Source organism: Artemia franciscana, chromosome 15 (genome assembly GCF_032884065.1).
Source record: "Artemia franciscana chromosome 15, ASM3288406v1, whole genome shotgun sequence".
In the NCBI taxonomy this organism is placed as follows: Eukaryota; Metazoa; Arthropoda; class Branchiopoda; order Anostraca; family Artemiidae; genus Artemia; species Artemia franciscana.
In genome coordinates, this window is record NC_088877.1 from 721,456 (window position 1) to 737,476 (window position 16,021).

Here is a 16,021-nt window from a genome sequence, read left to right on the forward strand (position 1 = left end):
ATGATATAGAAAAGAATGAATAATTTTGTAGGTTAGGTCCTCAATAGACAATGCCATGGGGCTACGCCGAAGGCCTTAGATTTTGATTCAGCCTTGACTCAACATTTGTACGACAATCCACACCTTTTCATTTTATTTGACAACACCTCCAATATTGTCCCCGTTAAAGGTCTCATGCGAGTTTTCAGGGAGGTAGTTGAGATAAAAAAAAGCACATATACCGAAAGGCAGCTCTCAATAGAGACACTGGAAAAACTTTTTAAGTCCCATTTATGATGAAAATATTAATTCTGATCGTTTTCATATACATCCACAAAATTATATTGTGCAATTAAATAAAATCTCTGATAATAATTCTGGAAAGCGATTAGCCTTTAAGAGTGCTTTACGTGAGATGAAATTGGGAAATGCCATTTAGACTTGTGTTTTTATTCAGTTCCTCTTTCACTGTTACTAAGAAAGGGTCATCATATTTTAGTTTAGTGTTTTGTTTTACGGTTCAGTTTTTTATATTTTTATCAGTTTTATTCTACATCGAGGACAGTCTAGCGGAGGTCTTGACCAAAATACTTGCACAATTTTTCAACTTTTTCACTGGCTTCTCCTTGTTTTCCTCCTTTCTTTGCGATTTTATGTTTTATCATTAGTATAATATCAGTAAATAATTATTATAAGAGCCACTAATAGTAAATTATCAGGAGTAAATATTAGGAGCAAGTTTAACCTTAGAAATTTACTGTTGTTTAGGAACAAAAGGGGAGGAGGAACTCACCTTTTCCTTCATTTCCTTGAAAGCTTCAATAATTGCCAAGTATGAAAATCTTAACTGTTCTGGAGTCTGTATCAGTCCCATTCTATAATGACGCATATCTAATAGGAGTTGCTGCACGCTGACCTTGGATGGACCATCTTCGTCTTTCAGCTGGAAAAAAACTCGAATTGAGCAAACTTTAGCAAAAAAAAGAAGAAAAATCGACCATCATAAGAAAAACAGAGATATAGCCTCATTCGTAAAAAATACTTAAGCTGAAAAACATTCCGGGTTATTACTAGCGGGTTATAAACTATAGAAAAAAAAAACAAACAAAAAAAACAAAAAAAAAACAGTCAAGTTTTCCGAAAAAAATGTAGCTGTTTGTCCCTCCAGAAATTGCATTTCCTTGTCAATCTGGATTAGTAGCCCAGCATTAGTATTTGAAACGCGTGATTTGAAAGGCGAGGTCATTTCGTGCACCGAGAGGCGGGATCATTTCTGGTACCTTTCGTCCACCGAAAGGCGGGATTATTCTCGCACATTTCGTTCACTGAAAGGCAAGGTTATTTCTGGCACCTTTCGTGCACCAAAAGGCGGGATCATTTCTGGTACCTTTCGTCCACCGAAAGGCGGGACTTGCACATTTTGTTCACCGAAAGGCGAGGTTATTTCTGGCGCCTTTCGTGCACCGAAAGGCGGGATTATTTCTGGCGCCTTTCGTGCACCTTTTGCGGTATTATTTCTTGCACCGAAAAGCAGGGCTTCCTATTCTGACATAAACTTATGAAAAAATATGAGCAGCTAGAAACACTACGTTACGAGAAATAAAACCAACGGATTTAAGAGTACACATTTTAACTGGAAAGTATATGGAAGTAATGTCTCTTTTTCTTTGTTGCACACCCCCAAAAATTAGTCAAGAGAACTCTCTTAAAAAATTGGAAAACAGGGACGTTTAATAAACCGCACTTCAGAGACTTCTTATAAATTCTTAATAAACCTTCCTACTTAAACTATTGAATGTCAAACCTCCATGCACCAATGAACAATGGATATACACATCCATCCTTAGATTTTATAAGATCATACTTCCCCAACATTCCCCCCCCCCCTTCCCCCCAACGACTTCCAATGAATATACACATATAGTTGCAATCAAAAAGTACAAATTCGTTTCCACCATTCGTGCATCAAGAGTCAGTTCTTTTTAAGCATCAATTGTTTTCAAACATCCTTTCTATAGAGTGTTGGTTACCATTTGGCCGAGTCGTTCCTTACTTACAGCTCTTCACTACAAACTGTTTGACTCCCTACATATGCATATGCCTGCTTACTTAAAGGCTAAAAGAGAGAAATGGCTAAACCTATAAGCAAAATTAGTTATCAATAAAAAGCCACGCTTTCATTCTATCCGAAGCTTTTTTATAAATGAAAATATTGAGAAATGACTAAAAAAAAGATGAATTACGTATGTGTATTTACCGAAAGATCACCCAGCCATTAGTCAAAACCATGGAATATTTGCACTAGCGTACTTTTTTTTAGTTTTAATTATTTAGTTTGGTAAAAGAAACTATTCTCAAGTCAAACACGATAAGCCGATTTTCAGAGATGGTGTTTGATAACCATCCAAATAGACATTTAGCGGTTTTTGAAGCCAGAATTTATATAAGAGAATTTATGAGAGTTTAAGAGAGAAAAACGGGTTTAATTATACAAATTATACAATAAGAAATATACAAATGTAGTTACAACCAAAGAGTACTAATCCATTTCCACTATTAGGACGTTTATAGCAACTTTAATAACAACATATATATATATATATATATATATAATTATAATTAGTCGTGGATATATATATATCCGCGACAGAAAATTGTAAATACGTTTGTTTGTTTAATTTTCTACGAGTTGAAGCCCTATGGGATAAAATAATTTTGATGGCGAAATTTAGAAAAAACTTAAAGAAACACAACTTTCAAATTTCTTCATTTCAGAAAACAAAAATAACTGTTGGACATTTATACACAAGTTTTTTTTATTACATTATCATCTATTACGACCTCGCGGCTCCATCAACAGTGTTGATATGCCTTTAGGATTTTTCATTCCATTTTCATTCCATTTCCTTTCAATTTCATTCCCAGCTTTGATAGTTGGACCATCGCTTGAAGGCTTCCAGGTGGCAATGAATCATCAATCGAAGCTCACTTTTAGGTATTTCTGACGGGGTTTACCCTGATCAAGGTAGTCCTGCCAGGGTGTGTTTGACATTTTTAACGTTTTTAAATCTTTGTCTACATATGAAGGTGCTGCTAATAAATTTTCCGTGACCTGTTAGTACCAAGTTTTTTAACTATCAGGTTAACAGAAAATTACTTATAATGATTGTGAGTAACAATTGGGCCTGAGAAAAAAGGCCTTCCATTTGAATAACAAAGGTATAACAACAATACAAATTTATTAATTTTTATTTACTTAATTTAATTTAGATTTCGGAAAAGCGGAGTAAACAGAAAAAAAAGAGAGAAAACAAACAACCAACAACATTATATGCATTAACAATGCTAGGAGCGAAGAAACATACAAACTCGTAGTATCCCCCATTTATACACGAGAGAAAAAACAAACTTTCTAAAGTAAACTGCACACGAGAAAATGTAGCGCTAGAAGACGGAGCGCAGAACATGATATCAAATGGGCAGGAAATTATGCTCACAGATGATTCAGTTGTATTAGATAAAAACATTATGTTGGAGAAATGTGATTTTTTGGGGGTTCTGAGAGTTCAGGGTTTAAGAATAGGTTCAAAAATTAACGTTGAGGAGACTATGTCACTAAGAATGAACGAGAGCGAAGAGGTGAAGTTAAATCATTATGAAACACATATCGCAGAAACTAATTTTTTTTTTTATCAAAGGCATGGTAAGCATTGATGACAATTTCCATATCAAAATACCAAAAACAATTATCATAACTATAATTTTCAGTATTGGCAGGTTCTGACTACGTTTTAACTTATCATCTAATCCCATTTTTCTTTCTCCTTCATTTTAGATTTTCATTACTTCAGACAATTTGCTGCCCTTTACTAAGCTACCCTTATTGGTCTAGTTTAACATGACGGCCCAGGTTGTAGATTTGTTAAATGCTCAGGAGGTGGGACAAAAACTTCTTTTTCTTCCAATGAATTAACATTTATCAAACTTGTAAATTTTCATTTTTTTAGCACTTGTCTCATTTGATAGTGCAGGTTGTTGATTTTTACCTGTTATGAATTTAATTTGTTCAGGCTATTCTCTCGGTCCTATCACGTTTAATAGTTCAGGTGGTTTTAAATAGTTATCATTTTAATTCTCAAAGATATTTGATTAATCAAGCAAGTCCGATTTCTAACAACGATTTCTACTAAGCTTCAAATTGCTTAAACTTTCTTTTAAAGTTTTTGAATTGTTGTAATCGCTTGTCAAAATATATACAAATATTTTCGCAATTACTAGTTTTTTTGCTCTTAATTTCAGCTTTTTGCTCATAATATATATATATATATATATATATATATATATATATATATATATATATATATATATATATATATATATATATATATATATATACATATATACACATATTGTTATTTTGTATTTTTTTTTCATTTTTATTTCTGTTATGTTTTTAAGAGTAGGGAAAAAAAATTTTTTTGGGGGGGGGTCAAACCCTGAAATTCCCCCTGGACACAGCCTTGGATTGCAGCCTTTGGCAGATACAGGATATTTTATGCTAACTTTTAGTTGAAATATTACATTTTACTTTTTTTCTTTAGCACATATCAAGGGTCACCACTTCCTCAAAATGGCCTTGTAATCTGGAAACTTAAACCACCTTTTTTTTTTTTTTAAAGGCAAAATTTTATCCCCTGTATGGTTACAAGATAATCTGAAGTCAATTTTAGTGTCTATAATGAGTATTATAAAGAGTGAGGCTATAATAAGTTGTATAGAAAACATATCAAGGGTCACGACTTCCCCAGGAAGGTCTTGTAACCCGGAAACGTGAACTACAGTTTCTGAAGTTTTTAGGCATGTTTTTATCCACTACATGGTCATAAGGTAATATAAAGTCTATTTGTGAGTTTGAAAAGCGGATCATAATACAACATGTGCAATGATCACACTATACACAAATAATATAGCACACAAAATATGCAAAATTTATATATATATATATATATATATATATATATATATATATATATATATATATATATATATATATATATATATATATATATATATATATATATATATATATATATATATATATATATATATATATATATATATATATATATATATATATATATATATATGTGTGTGTTTTGTTTTATTTTGTTTATTTCAACAACTGATTAACTATTCTTTTTTTTAGGGAAGACTGGTATAGAAGGGTATGTATATTTCTAGGCATATTCCCACTCCACCACTAGGAATCCAAATACAGACGGTAGTATTATCTACCATGATAAGACAGCTGTCGACAAGACAAAATGTTCCAGATCGACCGATGCCTGCTGAACAGTGGACAACTGGTGGACCCGTTTCAGGACTAAGGTCTAAAGTTCCTGTGTTCCTGACGTATTCTAGGAAATGAAGGAAAGACGCTGGAGAAGAAGGGACTCCAAAGTCAGGCCAGGTCAAAAAGTGAAACTGGAAGACAGATCTCGTTTCGCCACTTTCTTGGTCCGTTATCCTGAAAATAAAAGCATATTCTAAAAACTAATATGAGTAATATTTGGGTAATATAATGATAAAAAGTAAAGGATAACAGTGATATCAGATCCAAAGCTATTTCTTGAACACTTAAAATTATCATTATAATTATTATATATTTTATATAATATATTTAATATAAATATTATGATATATGTATATAAAAAATATTTATATAAAAAATTTATATAAATAAAAAAAAAATTATATAAATGTTTATATAAAAAATATTAATATTTATAATATATTTAATATAAATATTAAATATTATATACTTAAATTATTATATATTATTAGCACACACGTAGGGGAGTTTTCCTTTGAGATTGATGTTGAAGAATTCTAACGTTATTTTAAAGATACATCTCCAGGAGTTCAGCAGATGGAACTTTGATTCTCCGTCTGTGTGCTGCAGCAATGGCTCTGGAGGTTCTTTGACTTTTTATACTTTATCTGGGAGTTTATGTTGGAACAAGAAAAAAAGTTTTCAACATAGGACAATAATGAAACTAAATTTGAAAACAATCTTAAGAGTTGAATGACGTTCTTTCCTAAGGAATTGCCAAAATGATTTCAGCCACTATGACATTAGATGAAGATGAAACAGAATATAAAAAAATGGAGAATTCCCGTTTAAAAAAAAGAAAGCTAAAATTTTGATTTTTTTTAAATTAAAAAAAAGAAAGCTGAAATAAATTCATACATTTGCATGTTAAAACTCCGATTTTCAAGACTGAGGAGAAAAACAAGTATTCGTGAGAAAAAGAAACATAAATAGCTGACATAGGAGAGGGTGTGAGGGATCGGCTACAATGAACCCAAGCAAAAAAATAAATAAAAGAAGAAGTCAGAAATGCACCTTTTCATGTTTTTACCCTCCCCCTACTAGATCCCCCTACCTCACAAGGACAAGACCTCTGTGCACATATGAACACAGTGCTGGTTTCTCTCTCATAATTATGAAGAATATACACACAACATCACTGAAAACTAGTGCACCTCTACAAATTAGCTATGGAAACCTCTAAAACGAATTATCAAGAAACTTTTAAGTGTTTTTTTTTCTATCTGTATTTACCAGATTGAATTTAATAGTCATGAATCAGGGATATTTCAGTCTTATTGCAAAACACTTATGCTATTTTTCACTTAAAACTCTCACAATCTCTTTTAAGTTTTTATTTTTTACGCTATTTTACGTTTCATTATTTGTTTTTAAAAGTACTTTTTGGGATATTAAATTATTTTTCGGCAATAATTCATAGCAAGTAAAATTCTTTGTGCATCTCTAAAAGTTGGATATTCATATAGAAGCAATTTCCTTGGCCCATTGTTTTTTTGTTATTTTTTTAGCGTTTGGCACCTGGGGAACATAAAATCGAACAGAAAAGGGCTAGTTGAACCTATCAGTGTCCCAGTTCCAAACCGGGACAAATTCAAAAGGAAGATTTCCCCCTGTGGAATTTGGGGGATTTTTTTCCCCCAAAGGGGAAAGCAAATTCAAAAGGAGGATTCATTGCTGAAGTTGACTTTAATGTGCCCATCCATGTGCGGGGAAAAAAAGATATACAGATCTTTTTTAGTGTTTTCTTGTGTAATTGTATTCTACAATAAAATGAAGTGGAATAGCAATTACTGTTTGATGGCAATAATTTTTTTTCTTTTTTAATAGCCTGTATTTTTCAGGAGCATTATTAAAATATCAAGAACATCCAAATAAAAATATTTTGTCCCCTAGACTAATTTTAGGTCTATTTATACCTGAAAACCACGATTTTCCAGGATTTTCTTTTACTGGTTTCACAATGATAAAGTTTAGGGCGGTAAAAAATTGCTTTAAAACTTCAGGGCAGTCTTTTCATTTCCCATCGTGTTGTCACATTGAACAGTGAAGATAAATAAACAAATCTAATTGGTTAAATTTAACACTACTTTTCGTCCGTACAAATTCAAACATTGTCAATCTGTTGTTTCTGAAAGACAAATACACCTCCAGAAAAAACTATACCTTCTTAGGCTGTTGGGTGACAATGATTAAAAAAATTTCAAAAAAGAAGCTTTCAAAGAGAAGTAAAGAGCTATATTACAGCTCACGACTAGCAGATACAAAAGCCTATAATAATATTAACTCAAAACGATTAGAAATGTCTATCAGAGAATAAATGAAGCTCAAAGCTAACAAAAATTAAACAAGATAATTACATTAAAAATAAATATAATTAAAACAATACTAATATAGATGAATAGATGAATTCTAAAACGAGTAAAAATTCTAAAGCCTAAAGCGTCTCGTGTCATTCGCATTTTATTAGAAACTATATTCATTTTCAACAGTGCGATCTCATTTTCAAAGCATTGACGAAAAATAAAATCTAAATCTGTATATAATCAAGTTGACTGGAAAAAACTAACGACAATAAACTGATAGTTAAACTTATGATATTAATTCTTCGAAATCTTAGAAACTTCAGGTTCAAGATTTAATTAAACGATAATACTTAATTTTCAATGTTATAATTATTAGAAAACGCCATATTATCAACAAAGTCGACATTTGACAAAAACTTCCACTAAAATCAATCCAAAACGGATGCACTAACAGTTTTTTTTTGAGCCCATGATCATAAAACAGTTGAAGAGTTCGAGTGCAGCCAAACACCATTACTAATATAAATCACCAGGAGGCCTGACCATTACATGACAGGGCTTTCCGTATTATTGTACAGCACTCTGAACGGATTGACAATTTTTGTGGGCACACCAGCGGATTGGAGGATCAGCCACAGGGAGCGTTTTGTCAACAACATCGAAACCCGATCAAAAATCAACGAAGCAGTGCATGCATTTATTTTATATTCTAGATTTTTCTCCACAAGGTGTCTAGTTGTATAGATTTACCCAGAAATGAACTACCCCGGCAGAAACCCAGCTTACTGGGGGCGACAGAGCTTCCTGCCCGCTTGAGAAACAGCATGGCGAACTTTGCCAGGTACCGAGAGCAGTTATGCCACGATACGTACTAAAATCTACTTTGATTACTATCCCCATGTAGACTAGCACAACTGAGCCTGTCTTCCAGTCTTATGGGATCTTTTCAGGAGGCTATACAGTAATGAATAGCCTTTGTAGCCAGAGCATCATGGATGGACGACCATTCTTCAAGATTTCTGATATCAGGCCACATATTCCCGGCACTTTGTTATTCCTCTGCTCTCGGGTCGCAGTTATGCTGTAAATGTAGTACCATCAGGGACAGATTTAGCATTGGCCACAACAGCAGTAAGGTGATCGTCGATTTGGTCGGGTTTGGAAGTTTTTCTAAGTAGTGAGGCAGAGACACTTTGATTAGGCATAAATATTCTTGCGGCCGGAGTTTAGAAAATACGCTGTAGCACGAGTGTTTTGACTTGATTGATCACGGATGATGTTATAAGAAACTCCAATGTCCTTTTTCTAGGCATCATCTTGAGGCTGGGCGTGTCTTGCTGTCAATAAAGGTCTTGCAGCCTTTGTGCAACATAGTATTGTGCTCTTTGTTTAATAGTCTATATGGTGTCATGTACCCACGAAGGTGTTTTACTCATCTGCAGTCAATGATGGCGAGCAAATCGTTTTGATCGAGTCTTTTTTCTTCCGCTGCTTCATTCCAGCAACACTAGTTGCCACTACAAGAGCATTCTCTTTGAAGACCTTCCATACGCCTTCACTAGCGTTGCACTGCTCAAATTTCAATCTGGACCTCCAATCTGTTGGACATTTTAACCTGGAATCGTTCAGTCTGATAGGGGTCTTGCTGGATGTGGTATGTGTCAATTTTATAACTGGCTGGTTTTGGTAGCTTTTAGGTGGAGTCTAGTTTTTTCAGCTCCTCAGTAGGTACGACAATTCCGCACAGATGACAGCCATTGTCCGCGTATGATGGTGTAATCAAGCATCTTCTTTATCGATTCATTGTTGGTCTACCTCGTATACTTGGCTATGTCAGGTCTCTGAAACAACATGTTTGCAAAGGTAAGATTGTTGGTCAGACAGCAGTTCGGAATTCTCTCTCCATTATTTTTCATACTATTCAGTGATACGAGCCCAACAGCCGAATCCCACATGGCAAATTTATCTTAAATACTAGCATCCATATCTTCTAGCAGGACAAGGTAGTCATGGGGAGATACTGACAAGAGGTCAGATCTTAATAGGGTATACAACTCGTCCTTATTCTCTTCATCTTCACTTGTGGGGGTATAACAGGATATGATGGTTGTTATTCTGTATTCCCCATCGAGCCTTGCTCTCAGGAGCCTCGGTGTTACTGGTGCAAACGACAGGAGATCCTTGCATGTAACACTGTTCAGTATCTAGGCCAACATCCTCCATTTTCTGGCTCCCACCGGACGAGAGCAGTGTGCGCTGTTCAACAACGTTCTCTTCGCCACTTCCAGAGATAAAGGTTTCAGTGACTCAGGCTATTATAACTTTGTATTTTTTTAGTTCTTTGGCAAAAGGAAGCTTAGAGACTGGTTGGTTCAGGGTCAGGACATCCCAGCAGGCCATCATTTAAAAATAGCAACTTCCTTTCAAATGAGCCCTTAAACATCTCTCTATGGTTTTACAGTGCCCTACAAGCAGCGACAGAAAAAACAGAACAACAATACTGCGTCCCGTGTGAAAAAGTGAATTCCCTTCTAGCTCAAGATGGGGGACTATAAATCTCCCAAATGGGTTTCAGCTATAATGATTCTAATGGTGTAGCATGGGCTTACTTTAATACATTGCTCCTATGGGGGCAACCATAATTACAAACCAAATCACAAATTTTCGTCTACTATGGGCTGGAGTTGGGTCTTTACTGCAAGAAGCGGGTACACCAAAAATACTATCAGGAATCAAAAGAGATCAATTTCTACTATGAATATACCAGCGCGAGGCATTGCAAGTTAATAGTATGTTGTTATACAATATTACATACATTATCTTATTTAGCTTTCTGCTATAGAGCTTCAAAGTTAAAAAATTTGCCGCTAAAAGCTTAAAAAAGATGCGTATTGTGAGCTTGGTCAGAACGGCTTTAAAAAGGTCAAATTATGTAGGAAAGTCTTTTCCTTGAATCAAACCATGTATTATTACTTTACTGATTGATTGAGATAGTAACAAACATAGTACAGCTGCAACAAGGGAAATCCTAGCCTTCAAAATTTTTATCCCGAACCCAACCTTTCAACAAGAGCTAAGAGCTCATATGACACTTGTGACGAGGCAAGAAGAGCTAAGAGCCAAGAGATCATATGGTATGAGCTCTAACAAAATTCTATGAATCAATAGATTGATTTAAAAGGAAAATAAGAGGGTTAATGCCGGTCAGGATTTAAAACAACAGCTCTGAGTCACGATGTCCTTCTAAATATCAAAATTCATTAAGATTCGATCACCCACTCGTATGTTATAAATACCTAATTTTTCTAATTTTTCCTCTCCCTTTAGCCCCCCAGGTGATCGAATCTGGGAAAACGACTTTATCAAGTCAAATTGTGCAGCTCCCTGAAACGCCTACCAATTTTCATCGTCCTAGCACGTCCAGAAGCACCAAACTCGCCAAATCACTGAGCCCCTCCCCCCAACTCCCCCAAAGAGAGCGAATCCAGTACGGTTCCGTCAATAACGTATCAAGGACATTTACTTATTCTATCCACCAAGCTTCATCCCGATTCCACTCCAAGTGTTTTCCAAGATTTCCCCCTGCAACTCCCCCCAATGTCAAAAGATCTGGTCGGGATTTGAAATAAGAGCTCTGAGACTTAAATTGCTTCTAAATATCAAATTTCGTTAAGATCCGATCACCTCTTCGTAAAATAAAAATACCACAATTTTCACGTTTTCCAAGAATTCCGGTTTGCCCCTCCAACTCCCCCCAATATCACAGGATCTGGTCGGAATTTAAAATTAGAGCTTTAAAGCGCAAGACACTTCTAAATATCAAATTTCATTAAGATCTGGTCACCCTTTCGCAAGTTACAAATGCCTCAATTTTCAAAATTACCCCCCCCCCCAACTCCACTAAAGAGAGCAGATCCGGTCCGTTTATGTCAGTCACGTGTCTTAGACAGGTTTTTATTCTTCCCATCCAGTTTCATCCTGATCTCACCGCTTTAAGTATTTTCTAAGATTTCCGGTTCCCCTCAACTGCCCCCCCCCCCCATTTACGCTGGATCCGGTTGAGATTTAAAATGAGAGATCTGAGTCACGAGGTCCTTCTAAATATGAAATTTCATGAGGATCCGATCACTCCTTCGTAAGTTAAAAATACGTCATTTTTTCTAATTTTTCAGAATTAACTCCCCCCCCCCCCCTAGTAGAGCGGATCAATTCTAATTATTTAAATCACGTATCTAAGACTTCTGCTTATTTTTCCCACCAAGTTTCATCCCGATGCCTCCAATCTAAGCGTTTTCCATGATTTTAGGTTCCCCCACCCCAAACTCCCCCCAATGTCACCAGATCAGGTCTGGACTATATGAGTTTTGAGACACGATATCCTTCTAATATTCAAATTTCATTGAGATCTGATCACCCGTTCGTAAGTTAAAAATACCTCATGTTTTCTAATTTTTCAGAATTAACCCCCTCCCCCAACTACCCCGAAGAGAGCGGATCCGTTCCGGTTATGTCAATCATGTATCTAGGACTTTTGCTTGTTTTCCCCGCCAAGTTTCATCCCGATCCCTCCACTCTAAGTGTTTTCCAAGTTTTAGGTTTCCCCTCCCAACTCACCCCCAATGTCACCAGATCCGGTCGGGATTTAAAATAAGAGACCTGAGACACGATATTCTTCTAAATATCAAATTTCATTGAGATTCGATCACCCGTTCGTAAGTTAAAAATACTTCATTTTTTCTAATTTTTCAGGATTAACCCCCCCAGCTACCCCAAAGAGAGTGGATCCGTTCCGGTTATGTTAATCATGTATCTAGGACTTGTGCTTATTGTTCCCTCCATGTTTCATCCTTATCCCTCCACTCTAAGTGTTTTCCTAGTTTTTGGCTTCCCCCTCCAGACCCCCCCCCAATGTCAACAGATCTGTTCGAGATTTAAAATAAGAGCTCTGAGACACGATATCCTTCTAAATATCAAATTTCATTGAGATCCGATCACCCCTTCGTAAGTTAAAAATACCTCCTTTTTTTCTAATTTTTCAGAATTAACCCCCCCCCCCCAACTACCACAAAGAGAGCGGATCGTTCCAGATATGTCAATCATGTATCTAGGACTTGTGCTTATTTTTCCCACCAAGTTTCATCCCGATCCCTCCACTCTAAGTGTTTTCCAAGATTTTAGGTTTCCCCCTCCCAACTCCCCCCCCCCCAATTTCACCAGATCCGGTCGGGATTTAAAATAACAGCTTTGAGACACGATATGTTTCCAAACATCAAATTTCATTGAGATCTGATCGACCGTTCGTAAGTTAAAAATACTTCAATTTTTTCCGAATTAACAGCCCGCACTCCCCCCCCCCCAGATGGTCAAATCGGGAAAACGAATATTTCTAATTTAATCTGGTCCGGTCCCTGATACGCCTGCTAAATTTCATCGTCCTAGCTTACCTGGAAGTGCCTAAAGTAGCAAAACCGGGACCGACAGACCAACAGACCGACAGAATTTGCGATTGCTATATGTCACTTGGTTAATACCAAGTGCCATAAAAACTTACTTGCGGTCAATTTTTTGGGTCAGATACCAAATGTAAGTACGTCAACATTGCCATATATGTCAATAGGCTATCAAGCCCAATTTATATACGAATATGCTAAATGATCCTTTTTATTTTCAAATTGTTCTAGAGATTATGCCACATATTACTACTGCAGCCACAAAAAAACGACCTAAAATTATTATTATCGGTTTTATTGATTCCATCTATTTTTCATACTTATTTGCATTCAAAATTTGATTTCAAACTTGTGGGGTTGTGATTTTAAAAAATAAGGTTTTTTTTATTGCAAAAAAATCAATAAAACTATTGCCTCGAACCGAATTATTAGTTAATTAGTTAATTATTAGTTAACTGTTCCAGGAACAGTTGAGTACTAAACTCGAGGGTTTAAAATTTGACAATGTGGAAGATGGATGGAATAATTTCAGAAAAACAATTTGTGAAGTTGCTGATGGTGTCCTAGGGAAGAGTGCTAAGACAGCAACTAGGAATATTAGTGAAAAAGCTTTAGGTTTAATAGAGAGTAGAAGGGGTTTGTATAAGAATTATCTGAGCGATAGGTCGTATGAAAACAAAAGGAATGTAAAGAAAGTGGAGAAAGCATTAAAATATGAACTAAGGAGATGTGAAATGGAGGCGATGGATAAAATTGCTGAGGATCTGGAAGATGCGGCTAGACGGCATAATAGTAAAATATTATACTGGCATGTTAATAAATTGAAAGGGAGTAGCCGATCCGGACTAGTCCCAGTTAAAGATAGAAATGGGGCCACAATTAGTGATAAGGAAAAAGTTAAAGAAAGATGGGTGGAACATTTTGAGAATGTGCTAAACCGAGATACAGTTGCAGGAAAAGATATAGATGAAAATGAAAAAGTTTGTGATACCTTGGATGTGAAGGAAGATTTGTTTAGTGAGGAAGAATTAGCGACAGTACTAGAAGGATTAAAAAATAATAAGGCCCCAGGTGCTGATAGTATGATTAATGAGTTCCTTAAATATGGTGGCTCTGAGGTTAGGAATAAGCTACTGAAGATTATGAACATGATTTTTGAAAAAGGGGAAGTACCCAATGATTTTAGGAAAACCTTAATTAAACCACTGTATAAGAAAGGTGACAAGAGTGAATGTCGTAATTATCGAGGCATTAGTCTGGTCTCTGTAGGTAGCAAATTACTGAGTAATATGATACTTTTTAGACTGAGACATGCTGTAGACAAAGTTTTAAGGGAAGAACAATGCGGTTTTAGAAAAGGTAGAGGATGTGTCGACCATGTTTTCACTCTTAGGTTAATAATTGAGAAGTCCCTTCGTTGTCAAACACCTTTGGTCCTTAGTTTTATCGATTATGAGCAAGCTTTCGATTCTGTTGATAGAACAGCGTTAACAAAGGTCTTATCGTTATATGGTATACCAGAAAAATACATTAAAGTGATTTGCGCTATGTACGAGAATAATACTGTTGCGGTTAAGGTAGGAAATGAGGTTAGCAACTGGTTTTGTATTAAATCAGGAGTTAAGCAGGGTTGTGTTCTATCCCCCTTTATATGGATCATTTTGATGGACTTCGTCTTAAGGAGCACAGGAAAGGCAATTGGAGACCATGGAATCAAATGGGGAGGAAGAACGCTCCTGGAATTAGATTATGCTGATGATTTAAGCATATTAGATGAAAGTGTGAGCAAAATGAATGAATTTTTAGAGGTTTTGCGAGTTCAGGGTGCTAAAATAGGCTTGAAAATTAATGTTAAGAAGACTAAGTCACTAAGGCTAGGAATAAGTGAAGATGAACAGGTGACCTTAGGAAACGAAAAGATTGATCAGGTTGGGAGCTTCAGTTACCTTGGTAGTATTATTAGTAAAGATGGTGGGAGCAGTGAAGATGTTAAAAGTAGAATAGCTAAAGCTCAGGGTGTTTTTTCACAGTTAAAAAAAAGTTTGGAAGAATAGAAAGATAAGCCTACAAACCAAGATTAGAATATTGGAAGCTACAGTGATGACAGTGGTCAAATATGGCTCTGAAGCATGGACACTCCGAAAAGCAGATGAAAATTTACTAGATGTTTTCCAGAGAAATTGCCTACGGATTGTTCTGGGTACCCGGCTGACTGACCATATTTCAAACAGTAGGTTGTACGAAAAGTGTGGTTCAATCCCGCTTTCTGGGGCTATAATGAAAGAAAGGTTGAGATGGCTAGGCCACGTTCTACGGATGAAGGATGACAGATTACCGAAGATTGTCCTTTTTGGCCAACCGTCTGGGGCTACACGGAAAGCAGGTCGTCCTTGTCTGGGTTGGGAGGATGTCATAAATAAGGATTTAAAGGAAATGGGAACTTCCTGGGAGGGTGTAAAGAGGGAGGCTTTAAATAGATTAGGTTGGAGGAGGAGCGTGCGTAGCTGTGTTGGCCTCAGGCGGCTTGGTGCTGCAGTGAGTTATTAGTAGTAGTAGTAGTAGTATTTTTTCAAGATTCCATGAAGAAGGTTTATTCTTCTTTGTAAAAAATACCTGAATTCTCTTGTGATGAAATCTGACTCTTCCGTCTGCGCTAAGAAATCAATCCTAAGCCCTTCTTCTTGAAAAATTAGTGGCGAATTAGCATCTTCAATCCAATAATAGTGGCATTTTATCTGTAAACAAAAATATTAAAAAGTAACAATCAATATCTGACAACAAAAAGAAAACAACTTGACACTTGTTACAGACACAAATCGAAAAAATTTACTTGACTGTGTAGCATCAAGGGTAAACTTCTAAAAAAAAAAAAAAAAAAAAAAAAAAAAAAAAAAAAA

The 16,021-nt window shown here is 35.7% G+C and overlaps 1 protein-coding gene across 1 annotated transcript in view; it reads right to left on the minus strand.

The window, feature by feature from the left end:
• The window catches only part of LOC136036676 (tyrosine-protein phosphatase non-receptor type 2-like), a 56,787-nt gene that overhangs the window by 12,877 nt on the left and 27,889 nt on the right, over nt 1-16,021 (minus strand). Inside the window, exons 4-6 of the mRNA XM_065718984.1 lie at nt 15,738-15,859; nt 5,275-5,506; nt 773-922 (exon numbers count right to left, since the gene is read on the minus strand). Coding sequence (XP_065575056.1) covers nt 773-922; nt 5,275-5,506; nt 15,738-15,859 — 504 coding nt within the window. The remainder of the gene's footprint in view (nt 1-772; nt 923-5,274; nt 5,507-15,737; nt 15,860-16,021) is intronic.